The following is a 25,388-nucleotide window of genomic DNA, read 5'->3' on the forward strand; positions in this document are numbered from 1 at the left end:
TACTCCCTTAAGGTTTAATTTCATTATAGAGTAAAAAGTATATTAGAATATGTCTCTCTGAATTATAATGAAGAAAATATAGTTTTCTAACAAACTTTATCTAAGAACATTTACTTAAATACAATTTAGAGGTACTTGTACTTTACTGTGGTACTAGAACAAATATCCAATACATTTATGTGTCATATTTAATTCCTAATAAACTTTATAATCAGACATTATATTTACATTTAGCAGACGCTTTTATCCAAAGCATCTTACATATGTCAGTACAAGGGTAGGCAGGGTGAGCATGAGGAGGACTTGCCTAGCTGGGATTTGAAACCCAGTCTCCTACATGGGAGGCGGTGATGTTACCACTACACTAACCACCCACAATTATATTATGATTTATTATTATTATGGATTAATCATGTGACAGTACATAAAGTAAAAACTAAAACCAAAACAAGTTGTTATTATTCGCACTGAAACTTTTTGTCATATTTTTCATCTTTGAGTGACATAAAAAAAAAAACATAAAATTGAGGCATGAAAGTACAAATACATCAAAACTGAAGTAAACTTGACCTATTTATTTACCTAACAGGACGACTGAGAGTAAAAATGTTATACTACAGATACTTTATGCTCTAGTCTTTCCGTCCTGTGGACCTGCGGGCACCCTGCTGCAGACACCCCCTCTGCAGACACCCCCCTCTGCAGACAGCCCCTCTGCAGACACCCCTCTGCAGACAGCCCCTCTGCAGACACCCCTCTGCAGACACCCCCTCTGCAGACACCCCCCTCTGCAGACAGCCCCTCTGCAGACAGCCCCTCTGCAGACACCCCCCTCTGCAGACAGCCCCTCTGCAGACAGCCCCTCTGCAGACACCCCTCTGCAGACAGCCCCTCTGCAGACAGCCCCTCTGCAGACAGCCCCTCTGCAGACAGCCCCTCTGCAGACAGCCCCTCTGCAGACAGCCCCTCTGCAGACAGCCCCTCTGCAGACAGCCCCTCTGCAGACACCCCCCCTGCAGCCCCCTCTTCCACCAGCAGGGGGCCGCTGAGACCATGACGTAGTGCTGCCTTTGTGTGTCTTGTGACACCGCCCCTCCGGAGGGTGCAGCGGGACCGTCAGGAGCCAGAGCTCGGTTAGGTGCAGCCTGTCAACAAATCTCTACCGCACCATGTCGGACGGAACACGCACATTTTCCGAGCCGCAGCTTTGCGCCGTGTCGCCGCCGGTTCCATCGGTCACCATGTAGACCCGACGCCGGACGAAACGTTTGACCGCCCTGCACGTTTCGACGGTCGGAGGGTGCTGACACCAGTCGACCTGTCACTGCTTTGTTGGGCATCACGGTGTTTTTATACTACGGTCGTCACGATGGTCTCCGGGTGAGCTGAACATCACTGCTAGCGTGCTAACGGCTAACGGCTAACGGACCGTGTGAACCGCTCTCGTCTCTTCGACGGTTCGTGAACATGGCCTCGCCTGCAGAGACCGACCTGGCTCTGTCCGAGGGCGACAGCAGCAAGGAGAGAGCCCAGGTGTTTGGGATACTCCGGCTGCAGGAGGAGAGGTCTGGAGCTGGGGATAGAGCCAGCAGCACAGGGAGAGGAGGTGGAGGAGGAGGTGGAGGTGGTGGAGGAGACGGGCGATGGCAGGCTCCCATCTTCGCTTTGGCCAGAAAAGCATCCGAGACCATTTCAGGGAGCATTCACGTCCTGCCCAAAGTGTCGGAGGGCAGGACGTCTCTGCCTGGGGACTGGACCGTCCAAGGTAGAGTATGACGGCTGCACCCAGACCTACACCCTGATCTAGACCCAGACCTACACCCTGATCTAGACCCAGACCTACACCCTGATCTAGACCCAGACCTACACCCTGATCTACACCCTGATCTAGACCCTGATCTACACCCTGATCTAGACCCAGACCTACACCCTGATCTACACCCTGATCTACACCCTGATCTAGACCCTGACCTACACCCTGATCTACACCCTGATCTACACCCTGATCTAGACCCAGACCTACACCCTGATCTACACCCTGATCTACACCCTGATCTAGACCCAGACCCTACACCCTGACCTACACCCTGATCTAGACCCTGACCTACACCCTGATCTAGACCCAGACCTACACCCTGATCTACACCCTGATCTAGACCCTGATCTAGACCCTGATCTACACCCTGACCTACACCCTGACCTACACCCTGACCTACACCCTGATCTACACCCTGAACTACACCATGTGACTGGTTGTTTTTGGGACACATGATAAAACGAGTCCCAGCCTTTCAGGTGAAGCTGCTTTGAATATGGAGGATGTAATGATGGGATAAACCCACTCACAGCTTTGATGGTTCCTCCTGGTTCTGTTGTCACAACCTGCAGCACATTTTTCACTGTTGCAAATCGACCAGCAACTTTTTCCCCCCCCTGCACCGGTGGTTTTCCCATAATCATCATCTACAGAAACTAAAAATATGTTGTTTACAATCATCTAAAGTAAAGAGAAGAAGAATATTTACATTTAAGAAGCTTTGATGAGTGACCTGTATGATTAATTCTTCATCAAATCTGCTGTTTCTGTTGAGGTGTCTCATCTTTTTTATGCCTTTTAGTAATACTGCCCCGTATTCAGTGCCACATTTTGTCTTCCAGTAGTAGAAGAAGTCACAAGTTACCACAGGGACACAAAGAGTTAACGCTTTTCTCTCAGCACATTCAGGCTCCACTGCCTGAGGACATCAAATCATATGTCAGGTCAACCTGCCGGGGACAATTAGAGCTCGTGGACATCGCTGGGCAGCGTCGCTGTAGATTTTCCCTTGCCATTGTTTTGTCCTCTTCTGGTTACTCACTACACATTAACCCAGAGATCCCTGTGCAGAGCATTTGAAAGCATTTGTCAAAGGGAGGTTACAGCACGGAAGCATGAATTACTGTGTGTCTGTTAGGGTGGACTCCTCGTCCCCTTTGGTACTTTGGACCTGACACAGAAACGTGAATGAGCGTTCTGTGTCTAGGTGGAGTCTTTACTGTTATTATTATTATCTCGCCCTAGAATGAGCAGGTGTTAGACGTTCACCTGACCGGTTGACCCAGCTGTTCTGTCTGTTTTCACATTTTATGACCAGCAAACAACGAATAGTTCACTTACTGTTTGTTAGCATTGTAAACAACAGAATTACGTATTAAACTGTTGTGTGGTTTTATTATGAATGTGCTGTCTGTGCAATAGTTTTGCCACTTTAAAACATTAATGTCCATGTGGAACTTGTGTATAATAATTTGCAGATATTAATGTGTGACCTTCCTTAGTTTAAATGCTTATGTTTTCATTTTGTCCTGCAGCCCTGAGAGACCCCATGGCCATGGAGCGAGCCAACCTGCTGAACATGGCCAAGTTGAGCATTAAAGGGCTGATCGAGTCGGCTCTGAGCTTCGGGCGGACTCTGGACTCGGACTACCCGCCTCTCCAGCAGTTCTTTGTCGTCATGGAGCACTGTCTCAAACATGGTCTCAGAGGTAGGAAGAAGTGGTTTTAAATGGTGTTAAAGTGGCCGTATCTGCAGGCCCCTCCCTTTGTTTGTTTTTGGTGTTTGTCTTACTAAGAAGGCTCTCTTCCTCTTTCTCCAGTGAAAAAGTCCTTTCTGGGCTTTAACAAGTCCCTGTGGGGTCCTCTGGAACTGGTGGAGAAACTTTGTCCTGAAGCAGCAGAGATCTCAGCCTCTGTACGAGACCTGCCTGGGCTTAAGTAAGGAGTAGACTTCTGTACACACCTGTTTACACACTGTTTAACTAAACATCCTGGTTGAGAAACATGAGCCACAACAAGCACACACTCCCCCGTACAGTAGTAACATGAGAATGTGACCTGAGCTGGATCAGGGAAGTACCTGAGTCTGATTTACTTTCACTTCACCTTTCCTCTCCCTGCTGCTTCACATCTTCCTTTTCCTATTTCTCTACTTCTTCCTTGTTGTCTGTTATCTGTGTAGACACGTTTTCTTAAGGTGTGACAAGTAGTTTAAGAATGAATTTGTCAGTTTGGCCCAGATATACCTTCTAGAATAAACATCTTACAGGGTGTGGTAGTTTATTTACTGCATGTATCTGACAGTAATACATTTCTGTGGCCTTTTTGATTTGGCTTACTACAACTGTGACTATGATGTACACATCTTTTATCACTGTGGGTGGTAAAATATCAACATCGAAACACCTGCTGGTGCATCTCGTGTCCTCTAGTGGCTGTATGCACAAGAACTCAACGTCCATGTTTAACTTTTTATTCACTGCACAGCAGAGCTTCCAGGAAAGGAGGGAAGTGAGTAACGTTATGCTGTAAATTCAGCAAAATGAGGAACAGTTGTGCTCATTTTAATGGAAAACAGAGTCTATTTTCTTTGGTGGTGCTGAGTCAGACCAACAGACATGCTGCGCAGACTCGGCATGTGCCTACAAATTTTCTTGAGAAGAAAGTTATGCAACAATAACACTGTTGCAATCATTGAGGTCGAAATGGGACAAAATAGTTTGGCCATGTAGAATGGTTGAACATTTAGGTCAGGAGAGAAACTCTTTTGATAGTGTTACTAGTCAAAGTTAAATGTAGAATTAGTAGTTTGATCAGATTTGAAGCTGATGTTTTTTTTGAACCAGCTTGGTAACCTCAGAACCTCATCTTCAATGTGTGTTTTCCAGGACTCCTTTAGGCAGGGCCAGGGCCTGGTTGCGTCTGGCTCTGATGCAGAAACGGCTGGCCGATTATCTGCGACTCCTCATCACCAGAAAAGATCTGCTCAGGTACGTCGCACACAAAGAAGGTGCATGGAGATGGAAAACGTCCCATTTTGGCAGCAAACCTCGATTACAGAAATCATTGCGTGTCTGTTTCACAGTGATTTCTATGAGAATTCAGCGCTGATGCTGGAGGAGGAGGGAGCAGTGATCGTAGGCCTGCTGGTGGGCCTGAACGTCATCGATGCCAACCTGTGTGTCAAAGGCGAGGACCTGGACTCTCAGGTAGCCGCTGCCCTGAAACAGAATTCTGATTGTGGTTGGATCTGATTTTCTGTTTGCAGCATAGCATGCAGAGGAGTGAATTTATGTTGGCTGGAATGATTTTTTAATCTACTGTGACTTTCAGGAAGCAGAATTACCTGTTTCATCACATTACCTTGGCATCAGCGGGTGGAGAGCAGATGCTGTGGTGTCATGTTTCTACTGTTCTGAGTGCAAATGCATATCCTCGTTAATGCAAACGACCTGACTGAGTGTGGCTGAGACGGAGTAGTAATGTGAAGTCATGAGGATTTTTGTTCTGACTACAGGATGATGATTTAGAAATAACATTAGATACCTGCAGAGATTTATTATAATGTAAAGAAACGCTTATATCCAGCTTAATAAATAATACAGCAGGAGTCATTTACTCCACTCACCCACTTTAACTCCTCTGCAGGTTTCACATCAAGCTCATGGGGACAGGTGTTTATGCCTCTTTGAGTGTTTGGAATCTGACCCTGAAATCTTCTATCTTCTTTGTTCAGGTTGGTGTGATCGACTTCTCCATGTACCTGAAGAACGACATTGACGATTACAGGAGCGAAGAGAGGTTTGATCCGTCTTTGTCTGCTTCATACATCCTGTCGTCGTCTCTCTCTGCTGCTTTGTACAGTTGTTTTATGTCTGTTTCCATGGCAACAGGAATAGCCAGATAGCATCCATCTTGGATCAGAAGAACTATGTGGAAGAACTGAACCGACAACTCAAGTAAGAAACAGTTTTCCCCCCACAATTCCTGGAACGGGTGTTACAAACGTTCAGGAAGTTCAAGGATGGAGTTTTATTTAGTTTTTACAAATCAAATTAGCTTTGATCCTGTGAAAGTGCGTCTCACATGTACAGATACTGACTGTCAGTCACATTTATTTTTCTCACAGACCTGGTATCTAATTTAAACCAACCAGGATTGATACCTTCAAATTCGTCAGCTGTAAGAATTAAAACTAGGTGATTCAAATCAGACTGTGATTGTGTAATATCACGATAAATCACTCTGTTACTGTTGCTATCTTTGATATAAGCTGCTTAACATATTTCAAATGCCAAGTTACAGGGTGTTCAATAGATACACAGAAAATATCTGTGAAATTAAACCATAAAACCACTTGAGTCCAATAATATGGTTATAAAAAATACCATGCTATGCAATTGACGCATTTGCTCCATTACTGGGGGAGACTTTGTTGGTAAAAGCTTGGTTGCCCTTTGATATTAAAGATAGTTTTTCAGGTGTGTCAAACAATGATCAGGTGGCCACATCTACACTCAAACAGGTTTTTCTTGCTGTGATCAGTCAGCAGTTACTGTCTTTTAATTAAAATATTCCTCTCTTCACAGCTGCAGTGAGGGAATAATAATAAAGTCATTGTGCTTTAAAGGGTGTAACATTTAAAGAGGTCCACTGTATTTATCTTTTACTCAGACTTCTGAATTCATAAACTATGTCATTCGGCACAAAACAAGTGCTGGGAATTTTGACCCCTGTCACCCATATTGTGCACTGGGAAGTGATCTTATAAAGACCGATATGAAGACGAGGAACAGCAAGAAAAACCTGTTCCAGTGTCGATAAGGACGCCTGACGATTCAAGACACACAGTATCTGTTGATGACCTGTCACAGTTATCAGTTGACTGGTATCTAACCAGAGGAACTTCATATTCCCATTTTAACACCTCAGCTGTGAATAGTAATGCTACAAACCATCACTATGTTCTGAAAAGTGGTAAATTCTTTGAGACTCTAACATGTTTGTATGTGTTTGTGTCTCTAGCACCACAGTCCACGGTCTTCAGGGCCGAGTGGACTCTCTGGAGAAGTCCAACTCTAAACTCATAGAGGAGGTGAGGCCCACCCTCCAAATCTATATGTTAGAGTGAAGGTGGAAGTTAATAGACACCAGGAGAAAACTGTACGAGACCTAAACATATTAAAGCCAAAAGGATCAGAATATAACCTGCTGTTAGTGACATGATTCATTACGTCAAGTGCTCCTTTTGTTTGCAGTTAGCCATAGCCAAGAACAACATCATCAAATTGCAGGAAGAAAACCAGCAGCTGAGGAGTGAGAACACCATTATTCTGCTGAAGACACAACAACATTTAGAGGTACAGTCTCACACACACACACACACACACACACACACACTGCAAGTAAAGAGTTTTATCAGCTGCACCCGACCATAAAGCTACAACTGCAGTCGTTAATATTAGTATTAAGTTGGAGGACGAGATGGTAAAACTGTTGTCCAACACGCTGACATGTTCTTCCTGTTGTTTACTCTAGGTAACTCAAGGTGACGTGACGGTGGAGAGAGACACATACAAACAGTCTCGTCAGGGTTTGGATGAGATGTACAACGAGGCTCGGAGACAGCTGAAGGAGGAGTGTCAGCTTAGACAGGTCTCACTGTATCTGCTTGTGTATTCAAATATATGTAGTTTAAGTAGTGACTGTATGAATAATAACAGATTATGTGTGTGTGGTTTCTCTTTTTAGGATGTGGAGAACGAGTTGGTTGTGCAGGTGTCAATGAAACAGGAAATGGAGCTGGCCATGAAACTTCTGGAAAAAGACATTCATGAGAAACAGGTCGGCAGTTATTTTTGTTCTGTCTTTCCTCATTGTCATAATCTGCTTTTGCATGCTGCAGATCAAATCAGATTACTCCTCTACCCTGGACCTGCTTTGCAGGTATGGCTCACAGACTGTAACTATACAGAGAAAGGCGACAAAGCTTTATGTTTTTTTGAGCAGGTAGAAAAGTACAAGCAGATACAGGAGCTTCTTTTCACAAGGTCTCATCATTCATCCAAACGCTTCACTGCACTACTGTCAGGCACAAACACACTTATAATAAACAGATAAAGAACACAATTATGCATGTATGTGGCAGAGAAATCAGGTTACAAACACTTACAAACTTGTCTATTAAAGAAAGTCAAGTGGTCCTGGTTCAACAGTGTACAAATACACAAGACTTATGGGTATTATTACTGGTGAGGTAAATTTTGACCTGATGATAATGAAGATGATGTTCTTCAGATTTGTCAAATTAATAACAAGCTCTTTGGGGACATAAACTAAAAATATAACACCGGCCTTTACTTTCCACAAGAGGCCACCAACAATCTGTCAACTCTGCAACATAAACACCATCGTCTGACATTTGTAGCCGAGCCGTGACACACAGTAGCTTCATCAGGACGGTTTTGTCAGGTGACTCGGTTCAGACTGGGGATCAATGTCAGTGTCGTTAACATGGGGATATTTTTCTTCCCGTGCTGCATGCAGCTGTTCTTATTGTTACGTCAGCTTGTCTAGTAATTTATAAACAGTTCACAACTGAAGTCCTTTGCTTTTGATTAACAGGACACACTGATCGGACTGAGACAGCAACTGGACGAGGTCAAAGCCATCAATGTAGAAATGTACCAGAAAATGCAGGTACAGACAGGAACAAGCTCATGTCATCTAAGAGATAAACAAATGAGGACAAAACCTTTCCGGCAGTACTCACTGCTTCTCATCTCGTTTCTTAGTCATCTGATGAGGAGATGAAGAAGAAGAATGATGTGATCAGCCGTCTGGAGGAGAAGACCAATCAGATCACTGCCACCATGAAGCAGCTGGAGCAAAGGTGAGACAGAAAAATCTCTTTGTCCCGTCAGAGCCCCTGGCTGTCTAAACCAGCTGTGTATCTGATCTACATGGAAATACATGACACCACTTCAGCAAACACTAAATAATAGATAAGGACGAGTTCTCCGCTCAGGCTAGTTGTCTTTCTTTCTTTATCTTTATCTTATTTAATAATGAGTATACACAACTTAGATTTAAGTTACACAGTAGAGAACTGTGAGGAAACGTGGGGAAAATATTTTTCATCTCTGCTCAGGTTTTCCCCCTGGACACGGGACAGCAGGTGGAAATTCTCTCTCACTTCTTTCTCTGCTACAACACAAAGTATCCCAAAGTACAAAACCTTACTGATTTGATCCAACTGGTTTGACATCGCTGGGGTTTTTACCTGATAATGTAGAGTGGGATGTGGTTGTTGAGTCTGTCATCTGCTGAGCTGAGTCCCACAGTGTCTCTTGTTGTTTGTGTAGTTACCAGGTGGCAGTCTGAACAATAGCTGAAGGCATATAGTGCACTGTTACTATGTGGAAAAGCTCCTTCTCCTCTTCATAAAGTATCTGTCTATCTATTTATTTCATAAAAGTGCTTTCGTGTGTTCTAACGTCTTTTGCATTCAGTGGAGACTACCCTACAACAACTGGTCCAGCTTCACAGAGACATTTTGGACGCTCATTAGCTCTTAGATCAATTAAATGCTAAAGTTAGACAGTGGCACCGTCTACAGAAAGCAGGACAACATGGCTCATTTGATCTGCTGATAAAACTACTGAGCAAAGAATGAGGAGATGAAGAGTTTGGTTGTATAGTTATATTCTTTGATGATTATTTCAGGAGTGGAGGTGTCTGTTCTATCGGCCATGTTTTTTAGTTTGAAAAAATAATTCATTGCTAATGTTGTTGGATATAAGCCATTTCAATATGTCTTTGTCAAACTGGCTCCTGGTTGAAGCATAACAGCACAGTGTTATTATATTTAAACTACTTTCTCCACCTCTATTCAATCATAACACTGTGAATTACATTTCTATGGAATAAAACATGAATCTTGAAGACGAGCAGAGACGCTGATGCTCACATAGGAGACTGTACTGTATGTTGGGTGACGGTAGCTGTAGTTCAGGGCGTCACCTGATAACTAAATTGATTATGAGATACGTCAGGATTTGCTTCCTTGTGGAAACTCTGCAGCCCTCAATCAACCAGTCATCATCAAGCTGATGATAACATACCCTGCAGACATGTTCATGCTCCATAGTGCTCATAGAAACCTTACGATCCCTCCTCATCCCGTCGTCCTTCAGTCGACACACTCCATCCCTCTCCTCCCCTTTTGAGTTGGTTTAAGTCTGTTCCATCCTATTTGTGATTAGTTGTGAATGTTTTTGCTGCTCTAAATGTTGATGTAGGCTGGACACAGACCCCTAGATACTGTTGTTGTTCTCTGCCGGAGTTTTGTTCTGTTTTAGGTGAAACATTTCAGAGCCACCGTTTAAATGTAGATATTTTTCACAGCTAATAATCAGAATAACATGTTGCTTGTACTATCAATGATGTAACTACTGTATGTGTTGCTGTGAACATGAATAATATAGTTTAGTGCACAGGTCCAGCTTTTGTCTGCTCGAGTTATGTTCCCGTCTGTCCACATTACCTTTCCCTGCTTCTCCTTCACACCTTCAGTCATCATTCATGTGCTTACTGTGAAAGGAAATATATCCAGACTGCAGAAATCTGATCACAGAGTGAATCCGGCAGCCTGAAATCAGATTTCCGTGTTTTAATATCTTTAATTTACACTTCCTGCTGTGATGTGATGCTAAAAGTCACTTAAAGTGTTCTGTGTAACCGGGGCCACTTAGAACAATGATGTATTGACGTCCTTTCTTCCTTCCTTTCTTTCCACCTTCTTTCCTCCCCTCTGTCTGTCTCTTTTATACCATCCATCCATCCATCCATCCATTTTGCTCCATGTTGCCTCTGTTCTCCCTGATCTTTCTTTTTCCCTGCTCCTTCCTGCAGCGATAAGGATCTGCTTAGTCAGACCAGAACACTGGCTATGTCATTTGTCAAGTGTGCCAGCACAGATACAGAGCACCAGTACAAGCTAGTGAAGGACATCTCCTTCTGAGGACAGACATGCACATAGACACACACAGAAAGAATTAATGGACTTAACTTAAAGGAACATTCCTGTTTTTTGCACATAATTATCAGATGGTTTGATGGCCAGAGCGCAGCCACAGAATCAGGTGACGCTGGAATGTGTTATTTTGGTCCTTTAGTTACTGAAACATCAGCAGCAGCGAGATGTTTTAACGTCTTCAGATAAATTACATGCAGATAACTTTAATAGCTGAGTTTTAAGATACATACTGTCAGTCTCAACTTTTCTTATTTAGCATCATCTAAGGCTGTATTTGGCTTTCTGTCTGAACATTTTAAAAATAATCACATATTACTTAAACTGCTCACTCACATGCTCAGGTGTGCACATACTTTCATCCAGTCGTCGGTTTATAGCAGTATCACTGACGCTAAGATTTCTGAATGTTTGGGCTCTGAAATGTAATTAAAGGGTGGTTATTTTTCACATCGACTTAGAATTAGTACAGTGAGCTAATTCACGCAGAGCCACAGGTTAATACAGTTCAGTCACTGTATTTTTTAAGGACTGTTCTAAAAATTACTGGGGTAGGACACGTGGTCATAGATCATGCTGGACAGATTAAAGTCCCTTCAGGCTAATTTGGATTTATTAGATCTGATTTGACTCATTTTCCCTTTATTAAAGAATTCAATGTCTCCTTCAATTTAAACATACTCAACATCTCACTGTAGTTTTGGTCTAATTAGCATTTTCCAAAGTTACTGCAAACATATCGTTTACAGAATATTTCATTATGTATTTTTAAACTAAAAGACATCACTGTCACTTTTTGTGATACATTTTATGTGACTGTAAATTGTCCATGCTCCAAAATAACCACCACACTTTTAGAAAGTCCTCCACCCCCTCGTAACTTTTGCACAGCTCTTCAGTGGCAGAGATTTTAGAGTACATGCTTCTGTGCTATCTCATGGTCACTGCGTCAGAAACTTGGTTTTTGCATCTGAAACTGTTTATGTCTGAATTAAGTACATTAAAAGCATCGTACAACTGAGACAAAGTGTTTCTGAATTTCATCACTGTCAGTCAGTGGTGTTCAGACGTTTAGTCAGACAGGAGTACGTGTGTGCAGCCTCCTGCTTTTAATTTGTTGTCAGTTTGCTCTGCATGTGTTGCACCTCCTGACCTGCTTCTGACTGCCTGTGATGACTCTTGCTGTGTCCAAAATCAGTCCCGCAGTCACTGCTATATGTCTTTGGTGAGCACTTGGGATTGTGAGCAGGTAAATAGATTATGTGCATTTTGCGGTACACAAATTATAAATTTCACACTACAAATTTAGAGAATAAATGGTGAAAGACAAACACAGTACAGTGCACTGTACCTTGAAAAGCAAGTGATTTCGGATACAGCACTTCTCTTTCTTGCTCTATGTCCTTAAAACTGAAAATTGTAAGGTCGAGTCAGGTCTTGTAGATGTAAACAGCTCAGTGCAGCTTTAGCTCAATTCATGTTTCTGCAGAACAAACAGCTGAGCCCAGTGTAAGGGGACCCTGAATATGTTGTCGTGTCTTGTCTCATATTTATTGGCCTTTGTGATATTAGGAAGTAATAATTCTATCTATTCTATCTCCACGTTCATAGTACTGTAACTCTTCCTGGTTTGTAGAAGAATTAAAAATCTAAAAGTACAACTACTAAAACTCACAACTACTGTCTTTTACCACCGTGACAAATAAAGTTAGATGTTTTGAAAGTGTTGGGTGTGGTTTGAGTTTTTGGCCACTGATTCATTCGGGTGTACGTCGTGTTTTGGGATTGTTGAGATCAACAGCTCAACAACATCTCAGACTCCTATTGGTAAAAAAAAACAATCAAATTGGTTTGTTTTTCTAAATCAATGCTGTGAATGTGTCAGGTAACTGTGAAAAACACGACATGCTGATGCTGTGCTCCAGTTCTCTTGGTCTGGGTACAGTTAGATGCTGCATTTTGTTAGCTTTCTTATTTTTTGTCCTTTTAGTTGCTTTGAGATAGTTTCCTCTCAGTGTTTTATCATGTACCTTTATTTTTGGGCTCTGCACCTCTTTGTACTACTTTAAGTTTTGTTTTTAACCCCCACAGTTCAAGTTTCACCCTTGGTTTCACTCTTTACCATCATTTACTTCATTCTTATTCGTCCCCCCCTCAGCTGCCCCTCCATCTTTCCATCCAGCCTCCATCCTCACTCGTCCTCCTCCTCTTGCTCTGTTCCTTTTCTCCCTTCATTCCTCCCCCCTGCTCCCCCAGTTTTTTCTCTCCATGGTCCTGAGTTTGTCCCTGGTTGTAATGGTGCAGATTACAGGAGGCAGAGAAGTACCGCACCTTGGCTGAGGAAGGAACCAGACGCTTCAAGTTGGACTTTGCCAACAAGGCCGACAGCCTGCAGCGGCAGATCGAACACAGAGAAAGGCAACTGTAAGAAAAACCCCACCAGAGACAGACTGACTGGTAGACTGAGCTAATCACAAGTAAAACAGTTCAAAGCTTTGTCTTAGCTGAAGTGTGTTCCTTAGTACTGCTTTTGTTTTTATACAAATCATTGTGCTCTAATATGTTTTCCCGTCTCTCCATTTATCATCTTTATTCCTGTTATTGCTGTTGCATGGAAATATTGGGGGGTTCCTGTAGCCAGCAGCTGGAGACAGACCTGAAGATTGAGAGGGAGTGGAGGCAGACGTTACAAAGTGATCTGGACAGAGAGAGAGAGACGGTGGCTCAGCTCAGCACTGAGGCGCTGCAGATCATCGGACTAAAAAAGGTAAGAAAGGAGAGCGAAACAAACGTGCAGAGTGCTTCATATCGTGCTGGATCGGATTCATGTCTGCAGTTATTTGTGTTCTGATATTTTCCCAGGAGTTTCATCGTCTCCAGGATGAAAACATTCAGCTAAAAACGATATGTGAAGACCAGGAACAAGCTCTCGAGGAACTGGGATCTAAACTCAGCGAGTATGTCAGCCTTAAGTGTCAAGTTGGTGTTTGCAGATAAAAAAAGAGGTTAAAAACTCAAATGCAGTGTCTTTATTATCTTCAATTCTTAAAAGCATCATAAAAGCATTTCGATCATGTAGTACTGTTTGTTCTTTCTGCCGTCAGATCCAAACTAAAGATTGAAGACATCAAAGAAGCCAACAAAGCTCTTCAGGTAAAGCAGCAGAACAGGATCTGGGAAGATATAAAAAAAAAAACACATTTAGTGCTGCATCTTGTCCAAAGAGTGTTTTCTGTGACATGGACATAACATCGATGTTGTTTCAGGGAGGCCAGGTTTGGTTGAAGGACAAGGAGGCCAGCCACTGCAAGCTTTGCGAGAAGGAGTTTTCCATTTCAAGACGAAAGGTCAGTTTTTAAAACCTGGAGCCATCTCCCTCACGTGACTCGCAGCTGTTTACTGAGTTAGTGATCCACATCCTCTTTGCATAATTTATTCAGGCAGATACATGCAACAGTTGAAGTTCTATTTTACTTCCTTTAGTAGTAATTTTATTATTTAAAGAATAATATAAATAGATGTGATGGGATTTTGTATGCAGAATTAATCTCTGGTGGAGCAAATCAAATAAAAATAGAGGCTATAAACCTCCAACTTGACAGTAAAACTATTATGTGCCTTTTGACAAAAGTTCTTTTAATGTCTGAGATGAAAATTAGAACTTTTGTGGAAATTTTACATGTAAAAATAATCAGAAAAACAGAAAACATCTGATTTGTGCATTATTGTATACGTACAGTATGAAAAAGAGATTCCGATACATTTATTTGTGTATATATTTATAAAATATGTGCATATGTTGGTATTAAATGTTTGAACACCACTCACCTGGGATTGAATGTTTAGAAAAAAAAAAAAGAAACGCTGTGTTATTAGGTTTCTATAAACTAAGTATTCATACTCACTCTGTAGAAAATGAATCAGTTATTTTAACATTTGTTGTTTCACACACCAACAGTATTCCATTACTGTGGTACTAACTCTTCTTCTCTGTCTCCAGCACCACTGCAGGAACTGTGGGGAGATCTTCTGCAACAGCTGCTCCGACAACGAGCTTCCTCTGCCGGCTTCGCCAAAACCAGTGAGAGTGTGTGACACGTGCCACGCCCTCCTCCTCCAGAGATGCTCGTCCAATCCAACATGAGCGAGTCCCACACCACCACCATCAGGACTGCTTCAGAAATCACTCGTAAATACCCACCCTGCAGTTCTCTGTAAGACTCCTAACTTATTCCACCAGTGTTTGCTGCTAGGAACGAACCATGTGCAGTCATTTATTATTATTTATTGTTCAGACCAGTCTTTTTTTGACATCACTGCTTTATCTGCACACAGTCTACTGTGTAACACAGTCAACTAGAACAAGCACCAACGTTATTTAATTGGAAACCAACAAGTTGGAAATACTGAGCAATAGCAGCAAGTCTTTGGTCTGATTTAATATCAAACAATCATGACAAGTGTCTGTCGAATCACTTGCACTAAATATAAATCAGTGATATAAATTGATGTACAGTTAAAGGTATGTGTGAATGACAAGTTGCCTTTCAATCAGTCCAAGTGTTGCACTGTTCCGGCTCGGACTGCAAGAAAAAGGCTGCATAAGTTTAAATATAATGAAGAAAATACTACCAACACTGACGCTGAGCAGCAGGTTTTGCTAAAAATTCCCTCTGCGAGGACAAAACTGTACTAAAAAGAAAAAAAAACAGGAACAACTTTAAAATTGAAATAGAAAAATAGAATTGAAAGTGAAACTGCACCAACTATGAGGAGCACTGCTGCAGCTGAATGCAGCTCAGCCAAACCTTTAGTCCCATGTAGTAGTGTGTGGATTTAACATATGCACCAAGCTTCGAGCTCGAATGCTGTAACATCATAAGTTAAATCTGACTAGAAACTAAACTGAATGCTCTGGATATAAACTGGAGATCAGTGTTCAAAGGAATCAGATCTGCAGCCTGAAGATATTCAGTGTGCTATAAGGCCCTCTTCTGTTCACTGACTTGACAAGTTTGCAGCTGGTTTGTCTGTGCTGACGCAGTGATGGGACTAGTTCCCCAAAGTTAGTGGCTTTGAGTAGAACTGAAACCTCTTTAAAAAACAGTGTTGGTGCCATCTGTGCCTGTTTAGAGCAACAAAAATCACCTACTTGTGCGTCTCTTGGTGCCAAAACAAACCCTGTATTTCTATCTAGAGGTTTTTTTCGTAGAAGCACTAGACTAGAGCTAGTACAGGTAAGCAAGCAGCCTAGATTAAAGCCACATTTCACTGTTTGTTTGAGACACTAGTGCAGTGGATGCTGACATCATTATGTTTGATAACTGAATTGAATCCGGTCAGACCGTCTAACTGGCTCTTTGGTTGCTGAACATTGCTGGTTGCTGAATTCACTGACAAATTGTTGACTGTTAAGAACAGACGTGCGACAACATAACCACAAAGTATGTCTTAACACTTCCAGTACTAGAATACCTTTCATATAAATTAATTTCAGAGTATTTATATTTGATTTTATATTTTAAGCACATTAATATTTACTTTCAAAGGACCAGGGAACTCGTTTGAACTAGTGCACAAGAAGTTAATTGTGATCTGTGTAGATGGAGACATTTTAGAGGAACCACATTTAACTGCTGCTCCGTTCCTGAGAGGAAAAGTTTGAAACGCTAAACCTCTTTTGTCTTTTTTTGGTTTGGTTTGGTTTTTTTTAATTTAGCATTGAGATATTTGTCAAACTAATGCTCATGAAGTCACAGACTTCAGTGAAGGTTTAGGACACCGACTCCTCTGCACACTCTGGTTTTGTACCTAAATATGTTTACAAATTGTGATCTTTCCAAGAACTGGAAGTATTCATTCTCACAAAGAGGAAATACAGGCCTGGGTTCATTTCATAAATATTAATATTAAATATTTAAAAATGTCATATCATTACATACTACAGGAGACATTTCTGAACTGTATCCAGGACTAAAGCGTTTTGTAGTTTTTCCTCTGATAAATCCCCCAGCTTTCAGTGGGACATGTACAGTGTTGGTTCGACTGTATCTTGTAAATACAAAATGTTGATTATCACTGTGGCCCTTCAGCTTAACAAATCCTACAGTTTAATATTAATTATATTGCCAACAGTATGTTGCCTTGGCTGTGTAGCAGCTTCTGATTAAACCAAGCTACAAACTGAACATTTTGTGTTATTTCAATGATTGAATCTTCTCCTGTTAATATTTACTGTTGGTTCCTTGATCGGTGTCCAGCTGACATCAGCTAACTCCACTTTAGTTTTCACCGTTTTCCAGTAGCACAACTGTTAAAATTAACAATGTGGCGTCAGAGTCAGAAGGAGAATTAAATATAAAATTTATTAGGCAAAATGTACAACAGCTGCATAAGCTATCTTACAGCTCAAATATAGAGAATTTATTTTACTTCCACTCTTTGAGAGTAGAATATAATATTCAACTTGGTTTTAAATTGTGTAATGAACTGTGAAAACATTCATAAAAAAACACTGGCTCACATTTATCTGTCCTTTTAAAGCAGGAAAGCTGATCTGAAATCTGGTTTTAACAGCCCAGTGCTCATTTCTGATATGATGAAACCAAAATGAACAAAGATTTAGATGTTTTCTCACAGCTTGACCTCCTAAAGGGCACTGTTCACCTCAACACATCTTTCTGGGCAAAGCAGTGCCATCAAAGTGATTAGATTCAAAGCGACCACGCTGCGTCCTCAGTGCATTGACGATCAACATCGTTTTATCAAACGCGTGTCGCCGTTCATTTTCTCTCCCATCTCCTGCCAACAATAAGATATGTAACAAGATGAATTAAAGTGCTTAAAAAGTGGTGGTGTTTTATCTTAATGACATTACTAGATAAAATGTAGTTTGTTTTAATCATGAAAAACTACAATACAATATCCAATTGTTTAAAAAATAAGTAAGAAATATCCAATATGACTCAACCAGCACCAACAACATTTTGTCATGTTGTTTTGTTCTTCATACGCTTTTGGGAATGATGTAATGACGGCGCCTGTTGAGGTCATATTTGGTCTTTTTATAGGTGTTTGAAGGGAGAGTTATAGTACACCCTGCGATAACGAGAATGGCTGTTAGGTATGACTAGCTTCAGCTTTCCTGCTTATAATTCAAGTAAATGTGGCCTAAAGGGACGCGAGACAAACGTCAGAATGGATTGGAACAGTGGGATGATATACTCAGTATGCACCACGCAGCCCGCTGCTCCGTGAGCCTCCACCACCTCCTGAGGTACTGTAGTAACCACCGCCGCCACGGCCTGAAAGGATTTGGAAACATAGTTCAATCTCACAGGAAGAAATACAACTTTTATTAACTTTGCATTTGTGTAAGTGAAAATCCTGAATGAAAACTCACTCATTTCAGCAGATCCACTGGATGTTGAGTTGAGGAACAACTCAATATAGCGATGTTCTGTGGAGAAAACATCAATCCATCATTCAGCCCTTTGAAGAACCTGTGTTTACTGGTAAATTTAATCCACTAAAGCATTATGTTATTAGGTGTATTCTGATTTAACAACAGATGGGTCTTTGTGGCGCAAAGGGCTTCATAAAAATGTTAAATTTGCTTCAGGGTTAAGAACAGGATTTAGTTTTCTTAAAGCTACACTGTGTAACTTTTTTAACGTTGGTCAAATTATTATCTGAAGTGTATCTTACATTGGGTGTTCACGCTACATCACAAAGTGGCCCTAGAACTTATTTCTTTCGTCTCTACGTGACTAATCAGAATATTTTCACTGAAGTATGAATAAACACGTGATTTTGCAGATATTGTTCTAGATCCGAACTCTGGCAGTGTGACCAATGTCAGAACAAAGAAACCAAGCAGTTTTTGAGGAACTTGAACAATTTTACTGTCGAACTAATTATATATTTTTTCTTTTCAATCAATCTCTCGTTCGTTTGCATGGTTCTGGTTCTGTTCTGGACACAGCAGTCTCACTCAGGTGCAGCCCAAAACAACCGCACCGAGATCCTCTAGTGGATGTGGTCTACGGTTTCAAACAAACTGCTCACTTGTTGTGATTCAACCTTGATCCGGCCTAAAAACTGCATATTTGTGCTAAACGGCTAGTTAACGGCACTTTTCAGTGTGAAGTGGTATTGAAATATAAGATGTCTTTATAAAGTGCATTTGGCATTCTGCTGGCAGAGTTGTGCTTGGTAAATCGCCCAGATTACTACCATAGTCAAGTCAGGTCTGTTTAACCAATGAGGCACACCCCAAGTTTTCAAACTGGGCCACTGATTTGGATCATACATTAACTAGCTGCACGTTACCATTGCTGACTATTATTCTGCTTCTGCACATATAACTGCTCCAATCCCTCCTGCTGTCAGGGACAATGCTGAGTAAAAGTGGTGTCAAAGCCAACGTGACAACAGGTAACATGAAGAAGAAGGTACATACGCATGTGATTCTTGTCTTTGGACATGGCTGCCACAGCGTCTTCATGGGAACGAAACTCAACATCTGCCTCTCCAGTTGACTTGCCATTAGGAGCCACGTCGATGTGGACCCTCAGTGGATTCAAAGGGGAGAAGAACTACCATGGGGCCAAAAAAAAATTACACACACTGATACATGACTTTAGCAGGAAGATACACACAGGTCCTTCTATCACAAAGATCAATGTTCAGTGTTCAATTGTGCAGCTAGTCTTGTTTGTGTAAACTGAATAAAGAAATTTTTCAGTCCTGCAGATAACTACCTTAATACCCTGTATGTGTTCTTACCTTAGCGATGTCTCCCTCTGTAGCACGGAAAGGTAAACCCCTCATATGGACAAAATGGCCGCTGTGAAAGCCTGAGCCACCATCACCTTGAGCGCTGTAACCATGGCCTCCCATCCCTGAGGCAAGAAACAATCAAATCAACAGATGGAGAACCTTCAGTTGTGTTCTGCAAGTTATTAATGTGCTTTCCAGGGTATCTGGAGAGACCAGAGATACCAGTGCCAGATGTCTCAGACCTAATATGTTTGATTCACCAACGATCTTAGCTTCAATTACTAGAAAACATTTTCACTCTTCAGCAGGGCCTAAAGTATGTATGTAAACTGAGGCTTTCAAACATCAATTCAGTTCGCCTAAATGTCAGACTCTGGAGGGTAAATAAAGTTTGGACTTCACCTCTTCCTCCCCTCTCTCCTCTCACTCGCTCATCAAACATGTTGTTGCCAAAACAGTAGTTGTTGAAACCATTGTAGTTGTCAAAGCCACTGTAACCTGCAGACACCAACACAGAACAACACAACTGCAGCAGTGCATATTCTGGGATAAACATACTTTAACATACACAGTATTACACTTTAAGATAGGACCGTTTACTCGGAACAATAAAACAGTTCTACCATAGTTGGCATAAAATATTTGATAAAGTTTCAACTGTCAACATTAGTAGAAAATACAAAAGTCAAAGCCAGCTGCCTACCTCCTCCATATCCTCCTCCGCTCCTCATTGTGTCCATTAGAGATCCATCACGGCCGGGCCCAGGTCCGAAGAACCCTCCTCTGGGACCTCCCACCATGGGTCTGTCATAGGGGCCTGGTCTCTGGCCTCCCATACCCCGTCGGGGAAGCTCATAATAGGCTCTGATCTCATTTCGACTGCTCTTAAAAATCTCTATATACCTGTAATACGAGAGGCCCGGGGGTGTGGGGTGTAGAGGAGAGGGTTAAGATGTAGAAATGGCTCTGCTCGGGTTACATACAGAGATGTGATTTACAGAGAGAGAAGATAAACACAACGAAAACAAATTCTAAACAGTAATCTAATTGGTTTTAGCCTAGAGCTAAGTGTCTGAGTGACAAAATCTCATCATTAGCTGAGCGTAGGGTTGTAGATCTCTACACCAACATCACCTTTTGCTACTTACAGTTAAGGAAATCCTTACAGGGCTTTTGTGTGTGATACTGATTGTTTAATAGGTTTGATGCTTCACTGGTAGAGACTGCCTTGAATGTCCTCTGCTATACTTCTAGACTAAATCCCATCTTCTGCATTACATCCTCTATATGATACATGTATTAAATGATCTAATTTACCCAAATCAAATATAGTTAAATAAAATACCCAGATCTTAAATTTCCACCTGTTTATGGCATAAAATGATCACACCACCTATAATTTAAATATACATTATCCCAAAATTCAACATGTCACCGTAATTGCAAATACCAATTTAACACAAATTAGCATTTTAATAAATATCACATTGCCCACCCAATACATTTACTATTTTGTTATTGTTTAAGCAAAATCATTCTAGCACACCAACACCATGTTTATCATTCAACCACAGTAGAACCCATCCCATTAGTGCCATAATTATTCTTATATGGCCACCCATTAAATACTACAATAGAAGCCCAACCCAGTCCAGCCCGTCCCTTTCCCGTCTGTCCCACCTGTGCCCTATTCTTTCCTTGTGTTTCCCCAGAGCCTTTTCTGCTATCTCCTTTGAAGCAAACTGCACGAAGGCTTCCCCTGTGCTCCTCCCCTGGTAGTCCACTGGCAGAGTAATCCCATTTGGCACGATTCTCAACCCTTCAACCCAAGCACACATAAATACATAGGTCGGTAGGTAGACTGATATAAAATGGATAGAACAACACCCACTGCATCACTGGAGCTTTCAGCATTAATGCACATCATTACAGCGAACAAACAACAGCTGTAATATCTCGTAAGACTGCGAGAGAAAGGTGCATCTCAGAGGACTGAATATACTCTGGTGAGGCGCCCAGAGAGGGAAAAAACAAATACTGGCCTGGGGTCACTATGAAACATGGAAAAATCTTCCTCTAACACAATCAAAATTTATGTCACTGGTCAAATTCATATTTTTTTTTACTGATGATCATCCTCGATAGAGGCTCTTTGTAAGCAGAATCGGTACAGACCCCAGATCAGTGTCAGGAACGGTCTCCCTCAGCCAAACCATCCCAGCTCATGCGGTCAATTAATCCCCTTTAGGAGGCATGATATCTATTCGTTATATAGCATAAAGAGTTGACACTAACATGGTAAAGAAGCATACAAATTAAGGACAAATTACTCAACACAGTATGACTACACTACAGCAACATACATAAATTAGGGTCACAACATATAGACGCTTGTATTTAGATGCATGATTCTGACCGGGAGCACCGGGACAGGAGCGTGTTGACGGGTTGATAAATACCACTTTGTAAATAAAAGATAACTTCAAGAGTGGTCTGAACATTGAATGGTGCTGCGTGTGGAAAGCACAGATCAAAGTGCAAATTGCGGCCATTTGTTAATCTCTCAATACTGTTTAACAAAGGGCTATAAAAACTTGATAGATTCTGTTTTAATTTTCCATTTACATAAATTTGCCTTTGATGGTTATTTATTTAAATATTCTTTCAGATTACAATCCTACTGTATGTCAAACTGCTGCTGTCATTGTTGAGTGTGTTCCATTTTGTTATACAGATAAATATGGCGCATGTCTAATAATTTATTTCTTTAAGTCTTTTGTATCTTTTGATTGTCTTGTATTTTAGGGGGGCACTACAACACTTGGTGAATAACCCTCCGATTCATACAAATGTCATAACACGAGTAAAATTCAATAAATAAAAGGCTATGTGTTTATGTACCTGAGAAGAACTGAACAATCTCTTCCTTGCTGCAGCCAAAGGGCAGGCCTCTAAGTCTCAGCATGCAGCCACTGCAGCTGTCATAGTCAGCAGGACCGTTACGTTTCAGCACCCAGTCCATTTCACTACGGTTTGACTTGAAAACTGAGTCAGATGAACAGATAGATGGACAAAACATAACAAACATGTGTCATCTAAAAGGACAGTTATAGTTATACTAGAATGCACATTTTAGTATTTGAGCATTATTCAAAACACCAAATTTCATATTTGTACAGGAAAATCTGTCCTGGACAGACATGATACCAACTTTTACATGCACAGTGAACACAAAACTAATAACATGCAAACAGTATTAGGAGTAATTTGTCATAATGCCACATGATTTTTAAACAGTTGTTTAAACTTGATTTTAACTGTTCACTTTGCTTACCCTCTATGTATCTGTGTCCCATGTATTTACGGTCCTTGGCAAGGGCATTCTTGAAATCCTCGGCTGTTTTCAGCTCAATAAATGCCTCTCCACTTGGTCGGCCTTCTTTAGAGTAGGTGAAACAAACTCCATTTATTTTGCCAACAATGTCACAGTCTGTAAATAAGTGAAATTGATTTGATTAAAATGTCGTCTACTCAGAGACATTTCTCTTCATAAAGGAAAAACTCGCAATACAAGGTACAACTGGATCCGATATAATTTCAACTACTCTCTCTGTATGCCATTCACTGATTCACCTCATTCTAACTCTGTATCCTGTGAAGCTTTAAACATTATGAACATATTTATTACTAATAAAATAATTTAAGTATGATTCTGATGCTCTGTTTCTCTGATCACAAATTAAAGGTGAATACAATTGTCACATTATCATCTACATATACTTCAAGTACAAAATGCAGAAATACTGATGTTTCGTGTGACTGAGATCTCATTATCTGACATTGTTAGAATTAGATAGAATAGAACAGTGACGTTAAATATAATATAATATAATATAATATAATATAATATAATATAATATAATATAATATAATATAATATAATATAATGTAATTTGCTTAGTTGATTTCAGTCTTTGCTTCAGCCTACTCTTTTTTTGCACATCAACAATCATGTCAGTGCACTTATTGTAAACTGTCCAAATAGGCAGAGAATAGGGTTTTAATGGAGGCAAAGGAAAAGAAGAAGGAGAAAGTACTGAAATGGAGATGGCACTGCTGTTCATCTTTAGACATAGTGCTCCTAAATTTGTTGTATTACTGCTGGCATTGACTTGGTGGAATTAAAATATAAAGAAACATGACATGTAATCTGCACATGAACATTCACAGAGAAAAACCTAATAACTTACAGAATGACTCGCCTTAACCGTTTTATTTCAATATTTTCAGTTTCAGTATGAGTAGATAATTAATTCATGTCAATATTTAGAGTGCTACATCCTGTGTGAATTTAGAGACTTACTTCAGTTAGAACAATCTTATTATTATTATTATTATTATTATTATTATTATTATTATTATTAGAGAAAACGGTCAGAATTCTGTTGCATGACTCCAAGTGTAAAGATATGTGTGTGTTTTCACCAGAGAAGAAACTGGCCACCTCCTCCTGCGTGCAGGACCAGGGCAGCCCTCTGATCCGGACCACATAGCCCTCTTCATTCAAAGACATCCTCACTGCCACAGAAAGCAAAAAACAGCAGGAGCACTTTAAATTAATGTGTCACTAATAACCTTATAAACAAGTCCATAACCATCATGACCATCAGACAGTGTTAAGGTTCCAGTATCTGCTTATTTCCCAGCTCAGATCAGTTTCTAAATTAAACACAAAACAAATCTGTACATTACAACTCCAAAGACTTTTGGAAAATGCATGCACTGAACAAATTGTTTTGCTTTTATGGTCTCATATTAGTTAACTTTGTGCCACAATATCATTTCTGCAGGAAACCATATACAGCTGGTGTTATGAACAACTCCAAAGGGTAGTCTATGCAAATGTCAACCATCAGCAGAGACACAAATGTTCTGCCCTGTATGCAATAACAAAACCCCGCTGGGTTATAGCTTTAATATGGGACTAACATGCTAAATTAAAATACTAAAGTTACCTCAACTGTCACAACGGTTCGATAAGACTGTCTGCTAACGTTACTTCCTCATTCCAACTGTGTCTCAAAGTGTTGGTAAAACCAAGACAATTCAAGTTAAACTCACAAATACCTTTCCAAACATGTCCTTAAAAAGACGTTATCTATTTATGTTTAGCAAAGTTGCGTGTTTGGAGTTCGCCACAGATGCAGGGTTAGCTAATGATGCTAACGCCTCTTTACTCTGTATCTGGCGTGCTAATTTTAGCTTGATAACATTAGCCGTTAGCAGGCTAGCCGCTAAAGGCTAACGGTAGGACACGGTCAGCGGTCAAACGTACAAAGCAAACTAGTTTAATTCATGACGGCTGTGCGCGTTCGCTGGGTTTGCAAATGTATCCCCGGTTAGATATATGTCAGACGTCAGTGAAAATATCTGCAAAAAGGTGAAATAGTCTCACAGTCGCCTCTTGTCCCCGGTCTCCTGCTCCTGTCCCGAGATTCAGGTGACAGTCAGCAAACTCGCTCAGGTATGCTATCGCGAGACTTCGCCCTATAAACGACAACTGTCAATAATGATGCAGAACACAACAATGATGATATAATAACAGTGATGACATCAAATATATGTACTCTGGTACTGTACAAGATCGAGGGACTTGTATACTTTATTATAAATACAGTAAAAATAACAATAGGGGATATCCTAAACAATCTATAGGTACCTACATAAATCTGCTTCACTAATATTCAGAGAGAAAAA

The 25,388-nt window shown here is 40.9% G+C and overlaps 2 protein-coding genes across 3 annotated transcripts; one reads left to right on the plus strand and one right to left on the minus strand.

Moving 5' to 3' along the window:
* The first annotated feature begins 1,085 nt into the window (after window positions 1-1,085).
* Window positions 1,086-17,038, plus strand: rufy2 (RUN and FYVE domain containing 2). Of its 2 annotated transcripts, XM_026378919.1 has the most exons (19): window positions 1,468-1,765; window positions 3,352-3,525; window positions 3,637-3,754; window positions 4,705-4,806; window positions 4,902-5,025; window positions 5,553-5,617; window positions 5,710-5,775; window positions 6,842-6,911; window positions 7,075-7,176; window positions 7,355-7,471; window positions 7,568-7,660; window positions 8,441-8,515; window positions 8,611-8,708; window positions 13,155-13,274; window positions 13,488-13,617; window positions 13,713-13,807; window positions 13,955-14,003; window positions 14,117-14,197; window positions 14,851-17,038. In XM_026378919.1, the coding sequence occupies exons 1-19, from the start codon at window positions 1,468-1,470 to the stop codon at window positions 14,992-14,994; spliced, it is 2,121 nt and encodes a 706-aa protein (XP_026234704.1). In that variant the 3' UTR covers window positions 14,995-17,038. The 2 variants fall into 2 exon arrangements, with proteins under 2 accessions (XP_026234705.1, XP_026234704.1); XM_026378920.1 differs by lacking the exons at window positions 13,155-13,274; window positions 13,488-13,617; window positions 13,713-13,807; ... (1 more) ...; window positions 14,117-14,197; window positions 14,851-17,038 and adding an exon at window positions 10,730-13,148 and having other exon boundaries at window positions 1,086-1,765.
* A 158-nt stretch (window positions 17,039-17,196) lies between these two features.
* hnrnph3 (heterogeneous nuclear ribonucleoprotein H3 (2H9)) lies at window positions 17,197-25,150 on the minus strand. The gene is made up of 11 exons (XM_026378921.1): window positions 25,087-25,150; window positions 24,117-24,209; window positions 22,966-23,121; window positions 22,533-22,676; window positions 21,312-21,450; window positions 20,335-20,534; window positions 20,034-20,129; window positions 19,638-19,753; window positions 19,312-19,447; window positions 18,253-18,309; window positions 17,197-18,154 (listed from the first exon to the last, which is right to left on the minus strand). Exons 2-11 carry the CDS (start codon window positions 24,202-24,204, stop codon window positions 18,075-18,077), a joined length of 1,212 nt encoding a protein of 403 aa, XP_026234706.1. The 5' UTR covers window positions 24,205-24,209; window positions 25,087-25,150; the 3' UTR covers window positions 17,197-18,074.
* Between the last annotated feature and the right edge of the window lie 238 nt (window positions 25,151-25,388).

Source organism: Anabas testudineus, chromosome 3 (assembly GCF_900324465.2).
Source record: "Anabas testudineus chromosome 3, fAnaTes1.2, whole genome shotgun sequence".
NCBI classification, from domain to species: Eukaryota; Metazoa; Chordata; class Actinopteri; order Anabantiformes; family Anabantidae; genus Anabas; species Anabas testudineus.